This window comes from Haliotis asinina, chromosome 3 (genome assembly GCF_037392515.1).
Source record: "Haliotis asinina isolate JCU_RB_2024 chromosome 3, JCU_Hal_asi_v2, whole genome shotgun sequence".
NCBI classification, from domain to species: Eukaryota; Metazoa; Mollusca; class Gastropoda; order Lepetellida; family Haliotidae; genus Haliotis; species Haliotis asinina.
The window spans coordinates 61,711,531-61,738,990 of NC_090282.1; the positions used below are offsets into that span (position 1 = coordinate 61,711,531).

Genomic DNA, 27,460 nt, shown 5'->3' on the forward strand with positions numbered 1-27,460 from the left:
TTGGATGTAAGTGGTGCATGATGTTATCTTGTAGGTGTTAATACACCAGTTCTTTAGGATTGTTAATCACTGTGTGACACATTAATGATACCATGTTGTCATGTGTGGTTCCTGTACGATGGTTCCGATGCCATATCAGTGCTATTCAAATAAAATCCTTATCTCGTGCCTTATCTTATGTGAAATCGGATGTACTTTCCCATTTCCCTCACTTTGTTGATGAATCCGTTTTTAATTAAATTATTTTTATATAAGCTAACAATGCCTGTACGGTGACTACATATTTTGTGACGGTACAGTATTTGCAGAAATCATTGAAAACAAATATACTCTTACAATACATAGAATATTCATTGCCCTAAAATGTCCTGTCAGTCAAACCAAATATATTGTAAATATTGTGTAAGGAATAACTCGCCCGCACATTATCAGCCCATCTAGAAATAACAGATGGAGTGAGTGAGTTAGGGTTTACCAATTTTCAGCAAAATCAGGGTGTGGGACTCTAGAAATGGACTCCACACACTGTACCCATATGGGAATCGAACTCTGGTCTTCGGCGTGAAGAGCGAACGCTTTATCCACCAGGCTACTACACTCAGGACGAAAGTCCATGCAACGGAATCAGAGGCAACAAAGGTGATACATTTCCCAAAAATATAAACTACAAGAAAATTAGGGTAAACTTTCACAACACTGAGAAGACCACTACATGTACTTCCACCATGACCAATATTACAACTGGAACTAAGGAACTGTCTCCAGGAGCACCGGTGCCACTCTACTGTATCCCTGACGTGGTATTGCTACGAATTATGAATTCACTACAATACCATGTTATAAACCCTGGCGTCGACACTTTTATTGCCTCCACTAAGACAACACCTACTCCATCAATTTTGCCAAAACATTGGAACTGTCTCCAACAGAACTGTTCCTACTACTCTGTATATATGTCTATAGAACTCGTGGAGCTTGTTTTGAAGAAGGAGGTGACAACGAATTGTTTTTCTCCTGACATGGCATGTTACATTAGTTGTATAAATTCGGTTCAGATGTACCAGTGTGACCTTCTAGATCTATAACATACCCTTTTCGAGATACAGACAGACAGATGTTATGAATCATATGCTTGGTTCTGATCATGAAAGAGTCAAAAACAATACCTAATAAAAGATTTCGTGAAAACGGCAATACCCATGACTTAATAATGTAAAATGTAGATGTTTACAAAAGGTTCGAGTTCTGCCGAACATTTGAAAAAGTAGATCTGGCTGCCGTGTAATACAGAAATGGAAATTCCTTAAATTACAAGTGGTGCAAAGAACACGGGAACATTTCAAGCAGGACTACTGTTCTTTTCACTATACGTGTATCCGGAAGATAATACAAGCAGCATCAGCTACATCAGGAGCATCTACCACTGGAACCCACGCGTACTCTCCTCCTGAAGGACCAGAATACACCCACTAGCATCACAGGAACTTTGGACGTGCTCCAACTATGACCACTTCTACTTTACTACATTGTATATTTTCACTACTGCATCTGGAACACTGTATCCTCTTCCTATAGGACTTGTATAAACCCACTAATATGACCACAATGACCAACTTACCCAATTGTATCCTCACTAAATACCACAACTAGGACACTCCTCCTTTACGACCAGTATAAACTTGCTATCATCCCGTGAACATTTTCCTAACAAATCCAGTGACTCATTTTATATGTAGCGTCCCAGGAACATGGGACATGCAGCATTTGAACTGTGTCTAGAAGGAAGACTTCAACCCAACTATCTGACCACTGTCAATAAGTGTAACTTGTGAACTGTGTCAAGTGGGAAGACTTCAGTCCAACTATTTGGAAATTATCTATCCGTGTAACTTGTGAATTGTGTCAAGTGGGGAGACTTCTACCCAACTGTTTGACCACTATCACTCCATGTAACTCGTGAACTGTGTCCAGTAGGGAGACTTCTACCCAACTATTTGACCACTATCACTCCATGTAACTCGTGAACTGTGTCCAGTAGAGAGACGTCTACCCAACTGTTTGACAACATGCTGTATTACTACCTGCTACCAACATACGGCCTGTCTTCCGATGGCCTGCTATCTTCCCACTGTTACCCCAGGAACACACGAACTGTCTCAAGCAGAATCACGTCAAACTCACAATTACCACCGTCACCATAATTACTGTGACAGTTACCAACAACAATTGGTATTCGGTATTCTTTTCATGTTGTAGTTCATCAGATTAGTGTCGTTTTTTATTTACACATGTACTGTATAGTCAGAAATCCTGAAAAAAGCGTATAGTATATTTTACCATGAAGAGTGAGTGAATGAGTTTGATTTTTGCTTTTAGCAAGATTCTAGCACTTTCACGGGGGACACCAGATATGACCTTCACACATTGTACCCATGAGAGGACTCGAACACGGGTCTTCACCGTGACAAGCGAACACTTTAACCAACAGATTAACCCACCGCCCGTTTTCTCATGAAGAAATACTGCCAACGGTTCATCTTGGGATAGGTGTGGTAACATTCAGGATTAGAAAATTCCCTTTTTGTTGTATTTCATCAGTACATCACTTGTCAACTTTTCAGATATGACCTGCGATTGAATAGATCAGGCGTTGAGTCAGTGGTTGGTTTGTTGTTTAACACCGCACTCAGTACTATTCCAGCAGTGGCGGCAGTCTGTAAGTAATCGGGTCTGCACCACACAATCCAGTGATCACAAACATCAGCATCGTTCTACTCAATTGGGATACGATGACAACCAAGTCAGCAAGTCTGATCATGCAATCCCGTTAGTCGCCTCTTCCGAATCTCTTACAAGAAAGTTGCAGAAGATCAATTCTAACCCAGATCTAAACTGGTGACTTGGTTGATGGTGTGTCTCGTTCCCGGAAGGCGTAGAATGTTGTACATGATCAAAATGTGGTTGATCAAATGCAGTTATTTACAAGTTGGTGTCATATATTTGTTAGAATGTTGTTTGTTGTTAAACGCCACACTCGGCCATATTCGAGCTATATGAAGGTAAATGAAAGCACTTCATGCGTCCGTCGACTGACAAGCATGGGTTGCCTAAAACCAGTGTTAACATAGATCTTCATGACCATGAAGTTTGCCCACAGGCATTTGCATCTTAATACATCATACTAAAAATATTAACGCAAATGTGCAATGAGTGAGTAAGTTTACTAGCGTCAGTTAACCAAGAGACAAGAGCCTCCATACTCTTAAAACTTATGAAATGTAACAATGGCATTAAGGACTTCGCGTCGTCGCCATTCACTGGTCAAGGGGAGGTAACTCTAATTGTTACGACGCTTCTCCATTTCTCTATCTGTGTTGTGAGCACATTGCTGGTTCGTACCTTCAGTTGAACAGTCATTTTTTCACGATAACTGTATCACAATTTCCTTTTGCCGATCACCTTCATCACCAACATCTACACACTGTTTCACAAGAAAATTACGGTATCGAATTTCTAAACCAACCCTGTATAACACGCTGGGTGGGTAGGTATGTAGGTAGGTAGGTCGACCCATATTACCGTACCTCAAATCAAAGTGGATTAATTAGTTGATAAACATAGACAGTGTTCTGGGATGCGACTTAACGGGTCTGTTGTTAGAATATTGGTTAACGCCGTCGTTTTGTCGTACCCCGTCGCAGTTTTTGCATGGGTGCTTATTTTCGACTCTACAGACCTTCATAGTTTCTGCTGACCAATTTCTCCCTGGCTTCCCTTATGCCGGGGCGGTGGGGTAGCCTAGTGGCTAAAGCGTTCGCTCGTCACGCGGAAGACACGAGACCGATATCCCACATTTAAACATGTGTGAAGCCCATTTGTGGTGTCACTCACTCACTCCTTGGTGGACCAGTCTCTAAACTTTTTGTTTGTCTCGCCCAGACTCCGTCATGCACAGGAGGGTGTCACATATATCTAGAATATTGCAGACTGATATGCAGTAAATATAACGTAAAGGTATTAAAGCAAGACTGACTTGTTTAGCACGCCATTCCACGAGTTGTGAAAGCCCAAGACGTATACTATATTTTAGGACGCTTCAATCGTGTTCTCAATCCTGACAGATTTGTCTCCCTTAGATCAGGTTTCCAAGCACGGTCAAATGTTCGTGGTTACGGCTCTTTAATCAGAACTACAGAAAATGTAGAATGTCTTTGGTTTGAACAGTTTGGATTATACTGACAGGGACATTCTGGAAAATGTCTTCTGTCCATGGAACATCTCCAAACCACAATTTCTGCTGAAATTCCACCTCTATGACATCACCTGCATACCCTCTGCTCCATTACCTGGATACCCCTTCATCTATCACCTGAATACCCTCTGCTCAATCACTTGGATATCCCTTGAACCATCACCTGAATACCCTCTGCTCCATTACCTGGACTGGATACCCCTTGAACCATCCCCTGAATACCCTCTGCTCCATTAACTGGACTTGATACCACATGACCCATCACATGAATACCCTCTGCATCACCTGAAACCCCCACCTCCATCACCTGGATACAAGCAAATCAATCACCTGTATACCCCCACCCCTATCACCTGGATAACCCATCTCCTTCACCTGAATAACCCCACCTCTATCACCTGGATACCACCAACTTAGCATATGTTGCAAGGCAACTTCTTTATTTCTATGATGCGACGTTTTGGTATAGCTTCTTATACCGTTCTCAAGCAAGAGTACAAGTACTCCATAAAGTATTATACTGTTCTATTATCCATCAACTTCTAAAATGCCAATCAAACAGATCCACCGCTATCAACTAGATACCTCCATCACCTAGATAATCACCACTACCTTCATCATCTGGATACCCCAACCTCTATCACCTGGATAACGCTAACTTCATCACCTGGATATCGCTAACTTCATCACCTGGATAACGCTAACTTCATCACCTGGATACCCCTAATTTCAACCTGAATCAATTGGAAACCACCACCTCATCACCCGGACAACCCCACCTCCATCCTCATCACCTAGATACCCAAACCTCCATCCTCATCACCTGGATGTCCCCAACTGCATCATCTGGATAAACCCACCTCCATCCTCATCACCTGGATACCCAAACCTCCATCCTCATCACCTGGATGTCCCCAACTGCATCATCTGGATAAACCCACCTCCATCACCTGGATACCCCCACCTCCATCTTCATCACCTGGATACCCCCACCTCCATCCTCCTCACCTGGATACCCCCACTTCCATTAGCTTAATGTCTTTTTAAACAATATACATAAAACTTGAGAAATTGTTCACAGCTGGAGAGAGTGAGTGAATAAGTTTTACGCCCCTCTTAGCACTATTCCAGAAATATCACTACGGGGCACACCAGAAATAGACTTCACACATTGTACCCATGTGGGGAAGCAAACGTGAGTCTTCAGTGTGACGAAAAATGCTTTAACCACTAGGATACTCAACTGTCCCCTGTCCACAGTTTGAAGTTGGTTGGTCGTTTGTTCAACGCCACACTTGGCAATAATCCAGCTACATATATGATGCTGGTCTTGAGCTGAGTCTCGACAAGACAATAAAGTGACCAACACCATGAGCATCATTCTATGCAGCTGGGATATGGGGACGTGTTTCAACCAAGACACAGAGCCTGAACACCTGATCTTGTTAGTCAGCCCGCAGTTGGAAGTATTTCCAAATGATAATGTGTTAGATCAACTCAAGGCACCACTGTGTTCTACGCTTTCAGTGCCACATTTCAAGTTAAGCTCACATCACCCATACAAACAACACAACAATTTTTACATATTTTAATCATTGTTATATAATTATCAACACAGGACTGGAACTCCCGAAGACAATATAATTGAATACTGCACTGCAAAATGTAAAATGTAAAACTATCTAGATACACATAAAATGAAACACTAAAACTTTAGAAACAAAAAATGGCTAAAAAGGGCTCTGAACCCTGACAAGGGTAAAACAGCTCACATAAACTATTAATTTAAACAAGTACAAGAGAATCAATGATTAGTATCTATCACAACAATATTATTATTATGGGTAATAAGTGTATTATACAGATTTTTCACAACTTATGGCTTAGGGAGGGAGTGGGGGTGGGGTGTGTTTGGGTTGGGTTGACAATGATGACACTTACCCTGAACATAAATTTTAGGGGGTCAGTCATATTGCACATGCTTCTCCATGACGTTCATCATCACACCCCAGCCATAAATTATGAAGAGTCCCTAATGAATTTACCTATCTATCTATATCTATGTCTCCATAAATATTTAATGTTTATGTAATCTGTACATGCTGAACTTCATCATATATAGAAATATTTTGACATATTTCAATAAATCTACAAATTGATGACACAAGATGAGCTTCCCTCCAGTGCACTTTGACTTATCTTCAGGGTGAGTTACTGTTAAAGACAGTATGCTGGCTTTATAAGATGTGTCATTATTTTGTGAGTTTCTGTACATAATTACACCCACACCACTTTCCCACAAACCATTCACCTATCATTTCACAAACAAATCAAAACATCCATTCTATTACAGAGACTAACTACCCTTGACTAGGCCATCCTTGATATCTCCAGGGTATCTCCGATATATCTCCACTACACCCCGGACGCATCTACAGCATGACCCGATATTAGTTATTATCTCCATTTGCTGGCATCACATTCTCACATTAGCCAATCAGCTGACCTGCTGTTAAAACCAAGCTTGCCAGTGTCAACAACGATAGTGGTTGCAGCTAGCGGTTACAGTTGTGAAGGTTTGTTCGCAGTGGGACTCAGATTTGGGCGAAATCATACAGACAAATTCACTGGTCCAAAACCTTAATAATATATATTCAAGAACTCTTTCTACCCCTTTCAGAGTACCTCTGCATGGTTTGTGTTGCCAGGTGTAATTAGTTACATAATTTAACCAATGAAAGTGAGTTGTGAGTGAAGACACAAGATTGCATAAAAAGTTAAATGAAGTAAAAAATTTACCAGACTGAGCAGTAGATGCATCGAGGGTAAAGTGAAGATTTACTGGAACATATACCCTGGTGATATCGAGGTTGGGGCAGAGCAAAATGTTTAAAATGATGTTAATGTTTTCATCTTGTATCACTAATGACGCTCTGAACTACTCTAACGTTCAAACTGAATTGACTAAGTACTCTGCAGCAAGATCCCAGATCAGATTAACGTCTTATAATCAATGTCTTTGCAAGTATCTTTACAATGGGCTCCTGTTATTAATATTTTTAACATTTATAATTAGTTAGTGTCCGGGAAATGTCCACAAAACATATAAGTCAACTGAACTGTATGTATTGCCGAACTCATTTTGTATGGTTCAGATAGTTCCCTTCTCTCAGATTTCAAGTGAGGATTGCTTATATCAGACAATAAAAAGTGATTCCAAAACAAAGCCACACTAGTGATTGTGTTATGGGCAAGTAACAGCATAAGCATAAGGACTCAAAATGAAAGTGAATGAATTTGGTGCTTATTGCATTTTGCGCTGTGCATTTATCAACAGAAGTGAATTACTAAACTATTGATAGTTACACATACTAAACATCAACAGTTTTTTGTTTCTACCATTGATTAATTACAATCAAAGACTCAACAACAGCAGTCCATCCAAAGTTTGATGTATTGTTTCAGTGCTATGAAAAGGTCTACCAGATACTGCCTTTCAAGAAAGTAAGAATGTCACAGTCTATGGATGAAGATGCCAACACTTATACCCAATATGAAGTAAAGCTTATGGTGTTTGTTGACTGACAACTGATGTATAACAGGTATAAAACATACACAATACAGACGGTCTTCAGACAAAACGACATGTTCATAATCTGTTAGGTTTCAAGTAGAATTTCAAATGTTGATGTTCACTGAAGGCTTATGTAATAAAACATATCTGTGAAAAATAGACAACAAAGGCACATTCTACAAGGCTGATGTAAAACCCTCTTACAATGAATATTTGTTTGTGAATGACACCCCTGCAATGGCTGTTCTCATTTGTTACTGAATAACACCGCTGCAATGGCTGTTCTCATTTGCTACTGTACGTCCATCCCACAATGGCTGTTCTCATTTGTTACTGTATGTCCATCCCACAATGGCTGTTCTCATATATTACTGTATGTCCATCCTACAATGGCTGTTCTCCTTTGTTACTGAATAACACCGCTGCAATTGATGCTCTCATTTGTTACTGTATGTCTACCCCACAATGGCTGTTCTCATTTGTTAGTGTATGTCCATCCTACAATGGCTGTTCTCATTTGTTACTGTATGTCCATCCCACAATGGCTGTTCTCATATATTACTGTATGTCCATCCTACAATGGCTGTTCTCATTTGTTACTGAATAACACCGCTGCAATTGATGCTCTCATTTGTTACTGTATGTCTACCCCACAATGGCTGTTCTCATTTGTTAGTGTATGTCCATCCTACAATGGCTGTTCTCATTTGTTACTGTATGTCCATCCCACAATGGCTGTTCTCATATATTACTGTATGTCCATCCTACAATGGCTGTTCTCATTTGTTACTGAATAACACCGCTGCAATTGATGCTCTCATTTGTTACTGTATGTTTACCCCACAATGGCTGTTCTCATTTGTTAGTGTATGTCCATCCTACAATGGCTGTTTTCATTTGTTACTGTATGTCTACCCCACAATGGCTGTTCTCATTTGTTAGTGTATGTCCATCCTACAATGGCTGTTCTCATTTGTTAGTGTATGTCCATCCCACAACGGCTGTTCTCATTTGTTAGTGTATGTCCATCCTACAATGGCTGTTCTCATTTGTTAGTGTATGTCCATCCCACAACGGCTGTTCTCATTTGTTAGTGTATGTCCATCCCAAAATGGCTGTTCTCATTTGTTAGTGTATGTCCATCCCACAACGGCTGTTCTCATTTGTTAGTGTATGTCCATCCCACAATGGCTGTTCTCATTTGTTAGTGTATGTCCATCCCACAACGACTGTTCTCATTTGTTAGTGTATGTCCATCCTACAATGGCTGTTCTCATTTGTTAGTGTATGTCCATCCCACAACGGCTGTTCTCATTTGTTAGTGTATGTCCATCCTACAATGGCTGTTCTCATTTGTTAGTGTATGTCCATCCCACAACGGCTGTTCTCATTTGTTAGTGTATGTCCATCCTACAATGGCTGTTCTCATTTGTTACTGTACGTCCATCCCACAACGGCTGTTCTCATTTGTTAGTGTATGTCCATCCTACAATGGCTGTTCTCATTTGTTACTGAATAACACCGCTGCAATTGATGCTGTCATTTGTTACTGTATGTCCACCCCACAATGGCGGTTCTCATTTGATACTGTTTGTCCATCCCACAATGGCTGTTCTCATATATTACTGTATGTCCATCCCCCAATGGCCGTTCTCATTTGTTAGTGTATGTCCATCCCACAACGGCTGTTCTCATTTCTTACTGTATGTCCATCCTACAGTGGCTGTTCTCATTTCTTACTGTATGTCCATCCCACAATGGCTGTTCTCATATATTACTGTATGTCCATCCCACAATGGCTGTTCTCATTTGTTAGTGTATGTCCATCCCACAACGGCTGTTCTCATTTCTTACTGTATGTCCATCCTACAATGGCTGTTCTCATTTCTTACTGTATGTCCATCCCACAATGGCTGTTCTCATTTGTTACTGTAAGACCATCCTACAATATCTGTTGTCATTTGTTACTACAAGACCATCCTACATTGGCTGTTCATACAGGTTCTTGAACACAAGTTTCTTCAACAGTGTGTAGTCATCATCTGCCAAGATGGGGGCCATTTCAGGATATGTACACTCACTGAAGATTTCCCGGAGGTTCTTCAGGGATGAAAATGCATCTGCGCACCTGGAAAGTCAGCTGTATAGTTAAAACACAGATCAACACAGACTAAAAAAAAAATCAATGTTCACTTGATTCTTTCATATGGCCAAGTGCTTTTGATGCTCTTTTGCAGGGATATAATTACTCTTCCTTCATGTTGGATGACACTCATTTTGATGATCCCCCCAGAAGAGACGTTTCATCCCCCAGACAGACTCTACCCCTGGCCTTCCTTTCCCAAGACAGACTCTGGCCTTCCATCCGCCAGGCAGACTCTACCCCTGGCCTTCCATCCCCCAGGCAGACTCTACCCCTGGCATTCCATGCCCCCGGCAGACTCTACCCCTGGCCTTCCATCCCCCAGGCAGACTCTACCCCTGGCCTTCCATCTGCCAGGCAGACTCTACCCCTGACCTTCCATCCCCCAGGCAGACTCTACCCCTGGCCTTCCATCCCCTAGGCAGACTCTACCCCTGGCCTTCCATGCCCCAGGCAGACTCTACCCCTGGCCTTCCATCCCCTAGGCAGACTCTACCCCTGGCCTTCCATGCCCACGGCAGACTCTACCCCTGGCCTTCCATCCCCCAGGCAGACTCTACCCCTGGCCTTCCATCCCCCAGGCAGACTCTACCCCTGGCCTTCCATCCCCCAGGCAGACTCTACCCCTGGCCTTCCATCCCCTAGGCAGACTCTACCCCTGGCCTTCCATGCCCCCGGCAGACTCTACCCCTGGCCTTCCATCCCTCAGGCAGACTCTACCCCTGGCCTTCCATCCCCCAGCCAGACTCTACCCCTGGCCTTCCATCCCCCAGGCAGACTCTACCCCTGGCATTCCATCCCCCAGGCAGACTCTACCCCTGGCATTCCATGCCCCCGGCAGACTCTACCCCTGACCTTCCATCCCCCAGGCAGACTCTACCCCTGGCCTTCCATCTGCCAGGCAGACTCTACCCCTGGCCTTCCATCCCCCAGGCAGACTCTACCCCTGGCCTTCCATCCCCCAGGCAGACTCTACCATGGCCTTCCATCCCCCAGGCAGACTCTACCCCTGGCCTTCCATCCCCTAGGCAGACTCTACCCCTGGCATTCCATCCCTCAGGCAGACTCTACCCCTGTCCTTCCATCCCCCAGGCAGACTCTACCCCTGGCCTTCCATCCCTCAGGCAGACTCTACCCCTGGCCTTCCATCCCCCAGGCAGACTCTACCCCTGGCCTTCCATCCCCCAGGCAGACTCTACCCCTGGCATTCCATCCCCCAGGCAGACTCTACCCCTGGCATTCCATGCCCCCGGCAGACTCTACCCCTGACCTTCCATCCCCCAGGCAGACTCTACCCCTGGCCTTCCATCTACCAGGCAGACTCTACCCCTGGCCTTCCATCCCCCAGGCGGACTCTACCCCTGGCATTCCATGCCCCCGGCAGACTCTACCCCTGGCCTTCCATCCCTCAGGCAGACTCTACCCCTGGCCTTCCATCCCCCAGGCAGACTCTACCCCTGGCATTCCATCCCCCAGGCAGACTCTACCCCTGTCCTTCCATCCCCCAGGCAGACTCTACCCCTGTCCTTCAATGCCCCCGGCAGACTCTACCCCTGGCCTTCCATCCCCCAGGCAGACTCTACCCCTGGCATTCCATGGCCCCGGCAGACTCTACCCCTGGCCTTCCATCCGCCAGGCAGACTCTACCCCTGGCATTCCATGCCCCCGGCAGACTCTACCCCTGGCCTTCCATCCCCCAGGCAGACTCTACCCCTGGCCTTCCATCTGCCAGGCAGACTCTACCCCTGACCTTCCATCCCCCAGGCAGACTCTACCCCTGGCCTTCCATCCCCCAGGCAGACTCTACCCCTGGCCTTCCATCCCCCAGGCAGACTCTACCCCTGGCCTTCCATCCCCCAGGCAGACTCTACCCCTGGCCTTCCATCCCCTAGGCAGACTCTACCCCTGGCATTCCATGCCCCCGGCAGACTCTACCCCTGGCCTTCCATCCCTCAGGCAGACTCTACCCCTGGCCTTCCATCCCCCAGGCAGACTCTACCCCTGGCCTTCCATCTGCCAGGCAGACTCTACCCCTGACCTTCCATCCCCCAGGCAGACTCTACCCCTGGCCTTCCATCCCCCAGGCAGACTCTACCCCTGGCCTTCCATCCCCCAGGCAGACTCTACCCCTGGCCTTCCATCCCCCAGGCAGACTCTACCCCTGACCTTCCATCCCCCAGGCAGACTCTACCCCTGACCTTCCATCCCCCAGGCAGACTCTACCCCTGGCCTTCCATCCCCCAGGCAGACTCTACCCCTGGCCTTCCATCCCCTAGGCAGACTCTACCCCTGACCTTCCATCCCCCAGGCAGACTCTACCCCTGACCTTCCATCCCCCAGGCAGACTCTACCCCTGGCATTCCATCCCCCAGGCAGACTCTACCCCTGGCCTTCCATCCCCTAGGCAGACTCTACCCCTGGCATTCCATGCCCCCGGCAGACTCTACCCCTGGCCTTCCATCCCCCAGGCAGACTCTACCCCTGGCCTTCCATCCCCCAGGCAGACTCTACCCCTGGCCTTCCATCCCCCAGGCAGACTCTACCCCTGGCATTCCATCCCCTAGGCAGACTCTACCCCTGGCATTCCATCCCCTAGGCAGACTCTACCCTGGCATTCCATCCCCTAGGCAGACTCTACGCCTGGCATTGCATCCCCTAGGCAGACTCTACCCTGGCATTCCATCCCCTAGGCAGACTCTACCCCTGGCCTTCCATCCCCTAGGCAGACTCTACCCTGGCATTCCATCCCCCAGGCAGACTCTACCCCTGGCATTCCATCCCCCAGGCAGACTCTACCCCTGGCCTTCCATCCCCCAGGCAGACTCTACCCCTGGCCTTCCATCCCCCAGGCAGACTCTACCCCTGACCTTCCATCCCCCAGGCAGACTCTACCCCTGACCTTCCATCCCCCAGGCAGACTCTACCCCTGGCATTCCATCCCCTAGGCAGACTCTACCCTGGCATTCCATCCCCCAGGCAGACTCTACCCCTGGCCTTCCATCCCCTAGGCAGACTCTACCCCTGACCTTCCACCCCCCAGGCAGACTCTACCCTGGCATTCCATCCCCTAGGCAGACTCTACCCCTGGCCTTCCATCCCCTAGGCAGACTCTACCCCTGGCCTTCCATCCCCCAGGCAGACTCTACCCCTGACCTTCCACCCCCCAGGCAGACTCTACCCTGGCATTCCATCCCCTAGGCAGACTCTACCCCTGGCCTTCCATCCCCCAGACAGACTCTACCCCTGGCCTTCCATCCCCTAGGCAGACTCTACCCCTGGCCTTCCATCCCCCAGGCAGACTCTACCCCTGGCCTTCCACCCCTCAGGCAGACTCTACTCCTGGCCTTCCATCCCATAGGCAGACTCTACCCCTGGCCTTCCACCCCCCAGACAGACTCTACCCCTGGCATTCCATCCCCCAGGCAGACTCCACCCTTGGCCTTCCATCCCCCAGGCAGACTCTACCCCTGGCCTTCCACCCCCCAGACAGACTCTACTCCTGGCATTCCATCCCCCAGGCAGACTCCACCCTTGGCCTTCCATCCCCTAGGCAGACTCTACCCTGGCCTTCCACCCCCCAGACAGACTCTACCCCTGGCATTCCATCCCCTAGGCAGACTCCACCCTTGGCCTTCCATCCCCTAGGCAGACTCTACCCTGGCCTTCCATCCCCTAGGCAGACTCTACCCCTGGCATTCCATGCCCCAGACAGACTCTACCCCTGGCATTCCATGCCCCAGACAGACTCTACCCCTGGCCTTCCATCCCCCAGGCAGACTCTACCCTGGCATTCCACCCCCTAGGCAGACTCTACCCCTGGCCTTCCATCCCCTAGGCAGACTCTACCCCTGGCCTTCCATCCCCCAGACAGACTCTACCCCTGGCATTCCATCCCCTAGGCAGACTCCACCCTTGGCCTTCCATCCCCTAGGCAGACTCTACCCTGGCATTCCATCCCCTAGGCAGACTCTACCCCTGGCATTCCATCCCCTAGGCAGACTCCACCCTTGGCCTTCCATCCCCTAGGCAGACTCTACCCCTGGCCTTCCACCCCCCAGACAGACTCTACCCCTGGCCTTCCATCCCCTAGGCAGACTCTACCCTGGCCTTCCATCCCCTAGGCAGACTCTACCCTGGCATTCCATCCCCTAGGCAGACTCTACCCTGGCATTCCATCCCCTAGGCAGACTCCACCCTTGGCCTTCCATCCCCTAGGCAGACTCTACCCCTGGCCTTCCACCCCCCAGGCAGACTCTACCCTGGCCTTCCATCCCCCAGGAAGATACAAGACTAGAGTAGTGATGCCTCAACATGTCATATGTTCATTTCCTATGACTCTGGTGAAAATGTACTTACTCCTGACAAAACACTTTGTCCACAATGTCTTCTGTACATGCAGTGAAATGGTCAATTGAGTCTGGATCCAAGCCTGAAACACAGAACAGTGTGTGAGGTATTACAATTATATTACAGCAAGCATCAGTTGAGTGTATGATGACAAAAGAAGTGGGAGATCTTTTATGACACTGTGAATCCAGAAGGCAGCCATGGTGCTTACTCAACCAAATCTAACATCCCAAACTACCTTCGGCATCAGAAAAGGGGAGATTTTCAAAGGGAGGGTTTCAAAGGGGGTTCAAAAATGTTGTTCCAATTAATGTGAAGATACTGAATCACGTCAGTAAGCCCATCACAAATCGAACACTGATTTTAAGTTTTGGAGATACTTTTGGTGTTGGGAGGTATCTACCAGACAGATATACAAAATGACTTATTATCCTTTACATTTCACAATGAAGATAGTGATTGCCTTCATCAACACTTTGAGCAGTACTTCCGTTACATCATAGAATGTTTGTTTTGTATGTAAGGCCAGGTTCAGCACTTTCATCATATATATTCAAATGTGGACCACACAATCCAGTGACTGACACCACAAGCATCGATCAGCTGAGTAACAATATGACCTCATTCAGTAATTATGTCAGCATCGGTTGCTGAGGAAAGTCTGAAACCAGATCTTCACAGGGCAAAGCCACAACAGTTGGCTGCGGGTTTGATGCATATGCCAGTTGGATGCAGGACCCAAGTCTGTTCATCATGTCACTGACAGCACTGATGGAGATGACAACCTGTCACTCACAATCTATTCAAACAAGGATCAGAACCAATTTTGGATTCAAACACCTGAGCAGCACGTGAAAGGCATGTTACAACATTAAATTGAGACTCCTCTACCAAATGAACTTTATTTCAAGCACTCCCCATAGAGTTATGCCCCTTGGAGTGGTCTCAATAAATATCCTATAACGCAATTTGTGGTTGAGGCCAGTTCGGCAAACACTGACAACACCACATGCAACAGTTTTTGATGCTTGAAGCAACTGTTTGGAAGCTGTCAAACCTCAAAGTTTCAATTATTGATTTCAGGCAAGTCATAAGGGATAAGTCATTTATTGTATCAATTGAAAGCTTAAGTGAGTGCATGTCTCAGAAAGCTATTGCTCACCTCCACTACGTGCATCTTTCTCTGGGAAGAGTTCGGGATTCTCGAGTAGCTGTCTGATAGTCAGTTCGTTTGGTTCCCAGATCGCATGCCACTCCCTGTTTGCTTCGCCTATCTGGTAGGCATTCTCCAGTTTGTCTGTCGTCAAGGTAACAACATTTTGTTGAATGAACATACTAAATATGAAATAATGATACAACCAAAATGCAAGTCTGTTTTATATAGAGAGGTATATACATATTTAAAGGGATATATAATTCTTCTTAATACATTAATAGAACACTTTTACATATAATGAACTAAAAACATGAGGGGCATTTGGGGATTAGTTGGGTTAAATATACCAAGTAATTAACCTTAAAGTTATTGTTGAAGTGTTCCGAAGCACACATACCTTTGAAGTTTCGGAGGAAGAGTCTCCTTGACTCGCTTAATGCTGCTTCTGAAACCAAGCATCCATCATGACACATTAAGCTGAAGTGCATGGAGTTTTGTGAGAGGTTTATCTGGAACCAAATGAACTGCTCTTGCTTGAAAATACGGACACAAATAGTAACAATGTTGACACTGTATCTTATTTTTATCTCTATCGCCATAAGTTCTGTGGATGTGGGAATTCTCATTTTTTCAGTTTTGGAATCTTTAACGTCATGTCCTACAGACTTACTGCTATCAAACTTCGAGTAGGTCAAGATAAATCCACTGTTAGTATTAGGTGTGACTGTTGAGGGGGAAACAACTATAGGCAATAGTCTACTGCAACATACTATAGAATTGTCTCATTTGAAGTCATTTCCCCAATGAATGTATAGTTTGTATGAAACAAAATAGAGCTGAAGTAGTTTTAGTCTCTTTCACTAACTGATAAGAAACTAAAAGCCAGATAAAAATTGTTTAAAATGTAACAAGGGTGGATAACTCTAAATCAAAGCAAACGACTCTGGTACTCCTGTATTTGCACTGTACATTTATCAGCAGAAGTCATTTACTGAAACTATCAATAGTCACACATGTTATTGTTGCATCGATAGTTTTTTGTTTCTACCACACATTAATTGCTATCGAAGACTTGCCAATTGCAATCCATTGATAGTTTGATGCATTGTTTACATCCCCAGTTACTGACATGATTCAACATCTTCACATTAATTGAACCCCTCTTTGAAAATCTCCCCTTTTTTGATGTCGAAGGTAGTTTGGGATGTTAGATTTGGTTGAGCAAGCACAATGGCTGCCTGCTGGATTCACAGTGTCCTAAAAGATCTCTCAATTCTTTTCTGCTAATGAATACACAATGCCATTAGAAAAAAGTAACATGTCACCTGAAACCACATAATAGATTATTAAATGGTCTCTCATGTTATATTTGAGTTTACACTTTTTCAGTACTTATTTTGGACCACATAGAGGCCGTGGTGGCTGTGTGGTTTAGGCAGCTCACTTAGTATGCTGGCAGTTAGGTGTCTGAATAAGACCTGACTCAAATGCACTAGAATCTGTACTTTAATGAGGAAGTGTAATTGTTATACTTGAGCTAATATTGACATTTCTGCTGTTGGGAATGTTTCCTCCACTGTCATTCAATAAAGTCAGTATAACAAAGTCTCATTTTGTTTGTAATATTATCACTGACTGACCTGTGTCTCTTGTGTACATAGTGTGTTCAATATTTTGAGCATTGAAATCTGCCCCCTGCTCCTGTTGAGTCTTCAGACGACGTTGTCTCTTTACCATGGCTACTGGATCTAGAAAGTTTCAAAAATGTTACAGATTATAATATTCTATAAACAGCTCGTCAAATGTGATATTTTTTTTCACAATAATTTAGTCAGTATCAGGACTGTTGGCTCAGAGTAAGGAAAGGCTGAGGTGGTACCTTGTATAGAAGTCTGCCATGAGATCAAAAATGATGGGTGAAAATGTGAAAACGAAGTATGTACTCGCATGTGTACGTGTCCGCATGCACGCGTGCACGCACGCACGCACCATCTCATAACAGCTACCTCAGTCCCTGATGACTGCAACATGTACAGCCAGATATGGTGATGTGCCAGTGATTTGTGATGATGTGCAAATGATGTCATGATCATGATGTGACTACATGGTGATGTGACAATGACACAATCATGACATGATGACGATGTGGTGATGATGACTTGACAATGTTGTGACAATGTGACATTAATGTCACCATGGCTTGATGCAACAATGCTGCAACAATGGGACAATAATGTGACCATGACATGATGTGACAATGATGTGACTATGAAGTCACCATGATGTGATCATGATGTACATTCAAATCCTTCCCAGTGATTTTGAAAACCTACCTCACTTGTAATACCTACCAAAAAACTGGTACCTTGGGCTGGGCTTTGTCCTGGTGATGCTGCTCACCAGTCGGTCCACCGTATCACTCTACAAGTAAGAAGCCACTGCATATTGTAGTCAGTCACCAGTCTCATTTAAAGTGAGTGAGTGAGTTTAGTTTTACGCAATATTCCAACTATATGGCGGTGGTCTGTAAATAATCCAGTCTGGACCAGACAATCCAGTTACCAACAACAAGAGCATCAATCTGCTCTTTTGGGAACCGATGACATGTGTCAACCAAGTCAGCGAGCCTGACCACCCGATCCCGTTAGTCGTCTGTTATAGCAAGCATGGGTTGCTGAAGGCCTATTCTACCCCGAACCTTCAAGGGTCCAGTCTCATTTAAAAATCACATCAGTAACTTCAATAAATGCATAAAGATCTGACAAACCCTCCACCATATCTTGAAACAGAGCAAACAGGTTGGAATCGTGTGAGTGTTTATGTTGTTTTTAGCAAATATTCAAGTCAAGATAAGAGGACACAACAGAAGTAGACTCAACATGCTGTTACCATGTGGTGAGTTGAGCTTTGCGCTGCATAGAACAATATTCCAATAACATCATGGCAAGGGGACACCAGAAATGGGCGCCACACATTGTGCCCATGTTGGGAATTGAACCCCTGCCTTCTGAATGATTAGCAAATGCTTTAACCACAATGAGTAGGGTCTAGCATCAATACATGGATCTTAATTAGCTAAGACCAACACATCAACTAAAAATATTGACAAGAGATACCTATTCTATGAATAACGCACCTTTTGCAAGCGGTAAACATAGGATGCCGTTACGATCTCGAATTGCTGTGTGGCATGGATGACGGCACACTTCTCCACAACATTCTCCCCTTCTTCCTTCCAAAAGTTAACCTGATAGTCTGGCACGGTACTGTACGAGTGTGAGAACAGACACATACACTCCTGGTCCTGAGTACAGATAAAGTCCTTGTCTTCAACCTGCTTGTTTTCCTTCACATCCGTTACCACGACTTTGATATGATCAACAAACATTGGAATGAAAGCCTCGAACACTGTACTGGCAATGGAGGTATCCTCTACCACTTCCAATGGTACAAACTGAAGATGGCGAAATCGGTTCATAATTCTCCCCACCTCTTCAGCATTTGTGACTTTCATATAAACATATCTTGTTTTCTTGTTGACGTCATCAAGACTTGCTGTGCGGTAGGAAAATGTTATTATGTTTATATCAGAATTCGTCATTAGGCTGGGTTTTGTTGTGATGTATCTTATTTGTGAGAATAGAATGGATTCTTCTCCAGTCCTTATGGAACCCTGCACATTATCAATGCTGACGGGTACATTTTTCTGTTCAATTTCACCATTGTCTTTGCGGAAAAGGATACTGGCTGTAAACTGACTGTCTATCATCTGGTATGCTCCGACTCCACTCATGAAGTTAGTCAACTGTTATCACAAAACGAACGAAACTATTATTAACAAAACTCCATGATAGCTTATATCACATGTACAACAAATATGAAAACAGTTTTTCCCCAAGTTAAATGAATAAGTATCGTTTTGTGCCACTTTCAGCAATATTCCTTCAAATGTCATGGCTGGGATCACCAGAAATGGGCATCACACTTTGTACCCATAATCAAACCCAAGTCTTCTGTGTGGAGAGCTAACTCTGTATAGACCATTTGGATTCAAATGAGGACAGTGAATGATAAAATGCCTTGAAATAGGAATAAGTGAACAAAATAAGACAGAGGGACCTGAGCCCTTATTCTCGAAACATTCGTAGCCCTAAGACTGATTAACTTTGGTCGTAGCCAATGTGTTAAGAATGGGCTTAAGAACTTCGTATGCCTATGAACGTTTTGAGAATAGCTAGCCTGAGACCTTGGGACCCAACAAGATCTGAAATCTGATACTTTATGATCAATTGCAGAAAACGTTGGTAAGAAAGTATGATGCAACATTCTTCTGTTTTCACTCTTCATACCAAGGGGTGACAAACGGCTGGTGGAACAGCGTCAGCACATACTTCAGCATCCATGACCAAATGAGACAAACTCAATAGTGACTTGTGCCCCTATGCATGATCAAGAGCATGAGCACTGATCCATGCAACTGGGATACAATGCCATGTGTCAAGCAACTGTGTAAGTCTTGCCACCCATCAGCCGCCTCTTACAACAAGCATGGATTACTGATCAATTCTAACCTCGATCTTCACTCGTATTTCCTACCACAGTGCTACCTACGACATAAATACTTAAGTACATAAGCTCATATCAGGGTCGGTTATGTACAGGGTAATGTCCGAATAACTCCATTTCTTACAAATAATGGATCTGAACATTCATAATACCGGGAATATTGTCTTTAATTACAAACTGGTACACATTCCTACAAAGTAATGGAGTGAGCAGACAATGGAATGGTGTCACTAATGTAATCTACTCAAAGTTAAGCTCACCTCCATGGAGTCCCAGGCCTGAGGTTTGTATGTCCAAGGGTATGCCATAGTTGTCAATTTCTGGCACTCTCAGCTGAAATGAATGATATAGTGCAATTAAAATGAAAAAGTATTGGTGTCATGGAAATCAGTATCTTTAATTCTTCCATGCATGTAAACAAGTGGCCAGGTGATCTTATGATCCTGTAGCTGTCAATTCTAAATACGAACACGAATTACTGAAGACTATCAAGAAATCAAGTTCCTTAGCTTACCAGCTGTGTTCCAAATCACACAAACACATGTCTTGCTAGTGGTAAAGAAAGCTTTAGGTGATGCAGGTCTCAGATACTAAACAGTGGCGAGAAAATATTTTCTGCATGGGAATACTACGTGTGAACACCTAGTTGCAGGTACTGCAATGTGCAGCAAACGTAGACAAAGTGCTGTCACAATCTGTCCCATTCAAGCCAGCTGTGAATGGGTACCTCGATAGGATGACACACCTACAAAAACACTTGGTGCGCCTAGAGGCATTAAGAGTTGTATACTCCCCAGGGAGCTGTGACTGATAATATGATGGACCATTAATATTGACATCCAATGGACAAGGGAAATATGTGTCAGCGCCTTGAGCAAGCACTAGTTGCCCCAATATGTGCACTATATAAATATCCTATAAAAATAATTACAATGCTGAAAAGCCTAGAAACCAGATAAGTATGGAAGGGTGGTGGACCCCACAATCACTAGTTTATGGGTAGCTCATGGGACATAACTCTGATGACATGGATAATCCTGATCTCTTCTGAATCTTGATCTCAGACACGGCATTACCAGCTCCACCTATCCTATCATTAACCTGAATTCCTCTTGCTTACTGGCTTGAAATCAAGTACCAATGAAAATTATCTATAACAAATATGAGTGTCACTAGATTCAGGATTACAATGCCCTTCAGGACAGGCCCCATATGTTGCACCAGATCTGTTAATCAAAGATTAACCTTTGCCTGAAAAATATTGTTTCGTTCATATCATGAAAGATACGGAAGCCATGATGTTCTGTTTGTATCCATGGTGACAAGTGTAAAGTGAGATAAGTAACTGTAACTAATGCAACTAGACATGGTGGTGGTCTCAAACAGAATGATTTTAAATTCAAATACTCACAGATTTCAAAATTAGAATGCAGAATAGTTACATTCTAATACTGGAGCTTGATCAAAGGACACCCCAACCTGGTCACTGTTCACTAGTCGATGAATCTGCATCTTGGGCTACACATTCAACAGTTCTTTGACCAATCACTAGCGACCAGGCTGTGGTGTATTTCAACAAAGTTTGAGTATTAGAATGAAGCAAGTATTACATTTATGCTCACCTCGATCAAGAATAATTTGAAAAGGTTAACCAGGTGATATTAGTGCTGTGACATGTGAGTTTGCCTTATGGTAGCTATGGTTGTAAATGTGTACAGGGTCATAATCACTATAGAATACTTCCTTACATACTGAATAATCGATGATGTTTTGGAGGCAACACAGTCCTCACTGTCTGTCCATATTTTGAAAGAGGATCTCACAAATAGTTGTTTCTTGTTTGCTATCTAATGCCACACTCAGAAATATTCCACATATGCGATGTCTGTAATTATTCGAGTCTGGACCAGACAATCCAGTGATCAACAGCAGGAGTATTGATTCCCGTAATTGAGATATGACAGGAGTGGATACATCCTCGATATCTCCATGGTGTACATTCTGAAAAGTCTCCACTACACCCTTGATGCATCTACGGCATGGCCCAAAAAATTTATTACCTCCCTTTACTGGCTCTGCATTCTCACAGTAGCCAATCAGCTAAGATGCCGTTACGACTGAAATTGCCAGTGTCAACAAAGATAGAGGTTGCAACCGCAAAAGCTTGTTCGTAGTGTGACTTGGGGAAATCATACAGACACATTGACAGGTCTGAAACTTTAACAAATTATATGCAAGAACTCCTTCTGCCTCTTTCTGAGAACCTGTGCATGGTTCACGTTGCCAAGTTTGAATCGGTAAGACAACTTAAAAAGCAAAAGTGAGTTGTAATTGGTTCAAACAATTTCCCTGTGTATACACCTGATTGGAGAAAAAGTCAGCCAAGGAAGGTAATAAATTTATCAGGAGTGGATACAGCTTTTTGAAAGAAGTGTGTGTGTGATTGTGTGTGTGTGTGAGTGTGTGTGTGATTGTGTGTGTGTGAGTGTGTGTGTGTGTGTGTGTGTGTGTGTGTGTGAGAGAGAGAGAGAGAGAGAGAGAGAGATAATGTTACAAATGTAGTTTTATGGTGGATACAACACAAACATAGTTTAATTGGGGCAAATTTTAGTTTCTGTTAAACATCACAACCTTCACCTGCCATGAAATTTATGTACTTATTCATCAGTGATCACACTGTAGGGATGTCACAAAACATTAATTTCATGAATCCTTAGTTATCACAATACCAATGTCATGATTCGATACATGTCACAGTACTTATCTTCACGGCAATACTGTGTAAAATAGGTTACATTAATATTTCATATTTTATACCGTCCATGAAAAAATCAACACTGAATTAATTTCCAATTTTTGTGCATGATACATAATCAATAATACCTCTCAGGACATCAGAAAAATATGCTACAGTTGCAAAATGTAAATGATACATAAAGATATTCAAACTGATACTTTCAAAGCGAAATATCAATAGTTTTGAATGCAGAAGTATTAGTGTCTGTAGTGGCATCCCTACAGCACTGACAATAATGGTTGAAGATTAACTAAAATAATCGAAGGTTGGTCACACTGACCAAACAACCAAGCAATTGATCACATTTTCTCATAACTGAACACAAACAATTTTGGAGCTTATGATTTAGTCTTTGAAAAACACTTGATGACAGAACATATCTTCGATGTTGTCAGGGTCTGAAAATGTGTCTATTTCTTAGAAAACTCACTCCAAAAAATGAAAAGTCATGGCTGAATATTTCTTAAGGACTCCATGAATTTTGTGTTCATGATATATTAGTCATCACAATAAAGTAACAAGCTGCATCATGTTAAACGTATCTGCAATAACAATCTGAATAAGAATATCTGAAAAATGATGCAAGCCAATTTTGGCTGATGACTGCTTGTTGGTGATGTAATTGCTTGCTGGTGCTGAAATTGCTTGTTGGTGATGAAGCAATCATCAATTGTGAGATTTCAACCAACAATAACTGACACCTAAATTATACAAAGGCTGTTGGAAAAAGAATGGAAAGAATTTAACCACACCCTCAGTCACATGTTATCTCCTAACCAATAAAAATGTGCATGTGGTTGTGCCTACTGTAATGAAACAAATTACAAGTTACAATGCAATGAACTTTCATAGATTAATATACACACAAACTGAGTGCGTAAGAGCATCAAAACGGACACCAGACAGTCTGTACCTATACAGTCTTGTAACTAAATTTCTTTGTTTTTGTATTTGTTTTTGTGCATACATTCCTTTTATCCTTGACCTGTCCACCAGGTTCTGATGACCTGTAACCATTCACTTCATGGAGAGAAATGGATTGCATCGTCACATATGGACAAAAGATGTTTCTATTAATTAATTCAACAATACCCATTTTGCCAGTGTTAAAATATATATAAACTGTTTAGATTATGTATCTACAGTTATTTACTAAACTATGTGTGTAAGTATTACTGTATCAGTTTTGCAATTATCACTTGAGTTCCAAAAAGTACTGATGGAAATCAACTGATAATACATTGATTGATACCGTTATTCTGCACAGTGGATTTATCAGATGTTAATGCTTATGTATGCATGTTTACACTCAGATCCTGACAGATAGTGCCTGCTTGTTTAATGGGCATTCTAGAAGTTGGTGAGTCAAAAATAACACATAAAGCTTTATGGATTACAACTTCTTGTTTATTATGTTGAGCGACGTTTTGATGTAGATTCTTACATCATTTTGGCTTAAAACTTTGTCCCAGTTTACTGCACACTGCTGTACCGACAACTAGGTGTTGGCGCCTATTCATGTGGCCGCAATCTGGTCATATACCAACGGATTTGTGGGTTCGTTTAAGTACAAAGAGTTGTGTACTGAACACTATATTATTGCCTTTCTCGACTAAATGGACATGCTTTTGGTTTCAGAGGCTTTTTTTGGTAATTACATATAAAAACAATTATAGACTGACACTAACTTGTTTTCTTTCAATATTGACATTTTAAGTGTGGACACTGGGATATAAACTGAACTTCCAAATGTTTTATCCCGATAAAATGGTTTGATATATTTGGTAGATAACTGGTAAACAATATTGATATCAATATTCTACAAAGATGACTAGATATCACATTTATTACAAAGAAGAAACTGTATTTCGTCTTTGTCAATCAATGCAGCTATGGCTATACTTTTTCACGTAGCGCAGTAGAGTTAGCGAACCAGTCGAGAATTGTGGGATACTATCCGGATACTCACCAGATAACAATCAATATAACTAGCGCAATCAGTCCCGGGAACTATTGCTCAAGATCAGTGGCTTTGTAAAACCACTCCAACGAGGTTCATATACAGCATATAGTGAAGTGTCAAATGCAGTTCATATTTTACATCTTAGCACATTCACAACATAACTGCGCGTGGCAGCTGTTTCGTCGACGAGCTTACCAATCTGCGGTTCCGAATCTGTCGTGTGTTGGCAGCGATGCTTTGTTTCGGTCCAATATAGTCTTCATCAACACGGCTCATTTATTTTACGGATATCAAATCGGCTCTCAGACATATTGCTCATAAGATCAGATTCCAATCAGTATCAAAACGAATATCTGAAACGTGAACAAAGATCGGAATTGGTACCGAACCCTATATATCGGTGGGTCCCCAACCCTAACCCCGCGGATCGCACAGGGTTGTTCGTAGAAGTGCGCTGACGTTTATTTGCACTAAACTGAGGCGAGTGGCGATATAGCGAGACTGCGGGCGCTTAACTACTGTGATACGTTCCACGACGGGCAGTCATCAGTGACTGGTGCGGCACCTTGAAAACTGCATTCTAAACACAGCTTAAACACAGCTTTCTGAATCCATTGTCACTGCCTATTTCAAATAGTATTTGAAATGTCGTTCGGAACGCTGGCACCATTTATTCAGTAATAACTCCAAGCACACACACCTCGCCAACAACCAAATGTATATACTGACAGTTCTTGTACTCAAAATAGGTCAAGATATGTGTCTCAAGTAATATTGAAACACACTCCTGTTTTGAGAAATTTTACACTCACTGGCCGTGACTGGGTGCATATGAAGCGTCATATACATGTAGGTGTTAAGTTTCAGAGAAAGTAAGTAATAAATTAGTTCATTGTTGACATACTTCAACAAAAAATATTAGAAGTGTTAATTTACTAGTAATAAGAGACAATACCTTGTTGTACTTCCACTTCTGATGACGACCACTTGATTATTCTAAAACGAAACAAAAAGTAAAACTCCCATTCCGCGTGATAACCGTCCTCGTTATAACGCAATGTTCGTATTGTTTCGCGTCCGGACTAAAAACGGATTGACTGTAATCTTACACAGGTAGGCATGCACTATAATTAAGGACCTTAATCATCATTAAAATTATATTTTCAGTGTATAATCCTTCAGAGAAAGGTGGAGTCGCAGCGCGTTATGGTGATCTGCTTGCAAAAGTACTGAATAAACATTAAGCTGGGCCCCGTCCCGCATATCGCAACGTGATGCGAGCAAAGGGAGTCGGTAAGCTGGTTCCGTGCTCCCTTTGCGTGTGCCACTTTGCGGCATATTGAGATATGCGAGACGGGGCCGGGTTTTGTGTCCTGAGAGCACGGGAAAATAACACTTGATATATCGCGATCCGTTTGCGCATTTGCCACAAAGACCCAGTCAACTCAAATTGTGAAAATCCATACCCTTTCCCAGGGGCGTTGATAAGATAAGAATTCGGAAATAAGATTTTCGCGAATCGGCGCTACATCACTTGCATATCATAATCATAGCACCACGTAGGGATTACACTTCTATCTTCCGACCATGCCATGGGTTTCCCTAGTGGAAACAAAATACACAATACTTTTGAAATAATGTAAATAACACAAAACAATACTTGGCACCTAACAAACTTCCAACATATGATAATCTATGAAAATCTCGCCAATAAAGTTAATGTGACAGACTTTATTAGGGTAAAGATAAGGGGCTAGATGGACACACCAAATGTGTTCGTCTGAACACATTCGATTCAATATTAAAAGAGATTTGGCACAAGTTATCAGGGAAAGACACATTCATGAAAGAGTAAAATGATGAGGCCCAGTCTGCAATGGACATATCTGAGTGAGTGCATGAAAGTGGCTCTCCCGGTAAAGCGCCATTAGCTAATTCACATTACCATAAATAATGGATATATAAAATATTGAAATATTCATTATGCAAAATCTAGAAATCCAGTTGAATTGTTCGTACAAAATGTTCCAGATGACACAAACTGGCTGTCTCGCGTTCGTATTCAAACAATCATTTACGAATTATTTTTGATCATGCAATTTTAACTATATTTAATTTAAGGGAAGGTCAGAGGAATTACCTGTTTATCCTTTCATGTTTGGCTTACATTCATGCTAAAAAATCATAAGTGCATCGAAGCAGTTTTGAAGAACGACCAGTTTTGTTACACAAATATACTTGTAAGCCTAACAACTCTATACATTCCACAGCTGTTATAGGCAAAGATGGCTCTGTGACTAAAATTAATAAAATTTCCCAAATTAGTATTTTTGTCGTAATGACATTTTGATTCAAAGTTGCAACGTCACAATACATTTTCTGGAATTATTTGGTCCAAAACCACCTTGCTGATCCTCTATACCAGACATACAAACCAAAACAGTTGACATGAAGACAAAGAAGAAATACAAATGAGATTTTCTTAAGAGCAATAGATGAAATTGCTCTTTTCCATAGAATGACCCATTGCCATGTATTATTTTATCTGGGAACAGAGTCTGTACATAATAATCAAGAAAATACAATCGACAATAAAAGTTCAGAATGCAAGAAAACTTCAACAAGAATAAAGTAGCCGCCCGTCATGTGTTAAAGCCTTTAT

The 27,460-nt window shown here is 43.0% G+C and overlaps 1 protein-coding gene across 3 annotated transcripts; it reads right to left on the bottom strand.

Annotated features, from left to right (window-relative positions):
• Window positions 1-8,076: 8,076 nt before the first annotated feature.
• LOC137278285 (uncharacterized) lies at window positions 8,077-25,815 on the bottom strand. 3 transcript variants are annotated; one of them, XM_067810528.1, is made up of 10 exons: window positions 25,754-25,791; window positions 24,994-25,151; window positions 20,299-20,371; window positions 18,609-19,277; window positions 17,824-17,893; window positions 17,113-17,220; window positions 15,870-15,917; window positions 15,479-15,613; window positions 14,326-14,398; window positions 8,077-9,954 (listed from the first exon to the last, which is right to left on the bottom strand). In XM_067810528.1, the coding sequence occupies exons 3-10, from the start codon at window positions 20,344-20,346 to the stop codon at window positions 9,807-9,809; spliced, it is 1,299 nt and encodes a 432-aa protein (XP_067666629.1). In that variant the 5' UTR covers window positions 20,347-20,371; window positions 24,994-25,151; window positions 25,754-25,791; the 3' UTR covers window positions 8,077-9,806. The 3 variants fall into 3 exon arrangements, with proteins under 3 accessions (XP_067666629.1, XP_067666628.1, XP_067666630.1); XM_067810527.1 differs by lacking the exon at window positions 24,994-25,151 and having other exon boundaries at window positions 25,754-25,815; XM_067810529.1 differs by lacking the exon at window positions 25,754-25,791 and having other exon boundaries at window positions 24,994-25,250.
• Between the last annotated feature and the right edge of the window lie 1,645 nt (window positions 25,816-27,460).

Excerpts from the sequence above, each read along its gene's own strand:
- LOC137278285 (XM_067810527.1), bottom strand. The coding sequence starts at position 20,346 with ATGGCATACCCTTGGACATACAAACCTCAGGCCTGGGACTCCATGGAG. Across the intron at positions 15,614-15,869 it reads CTTCCTCCGAAACTTCAAAG|ACAAACTGGAGAATGCCTAC; the intron begins GTATGTGTGCTT and ends CCTTGACGACAG. Across the intron at positions 9,955-14,325 it reads GACAAAGTGTTTTGTCAGGA|GTGCGCAGATGCATTTTCAT; the intron begins GTAAGTACATTT and ends CTGACTTTCCAG.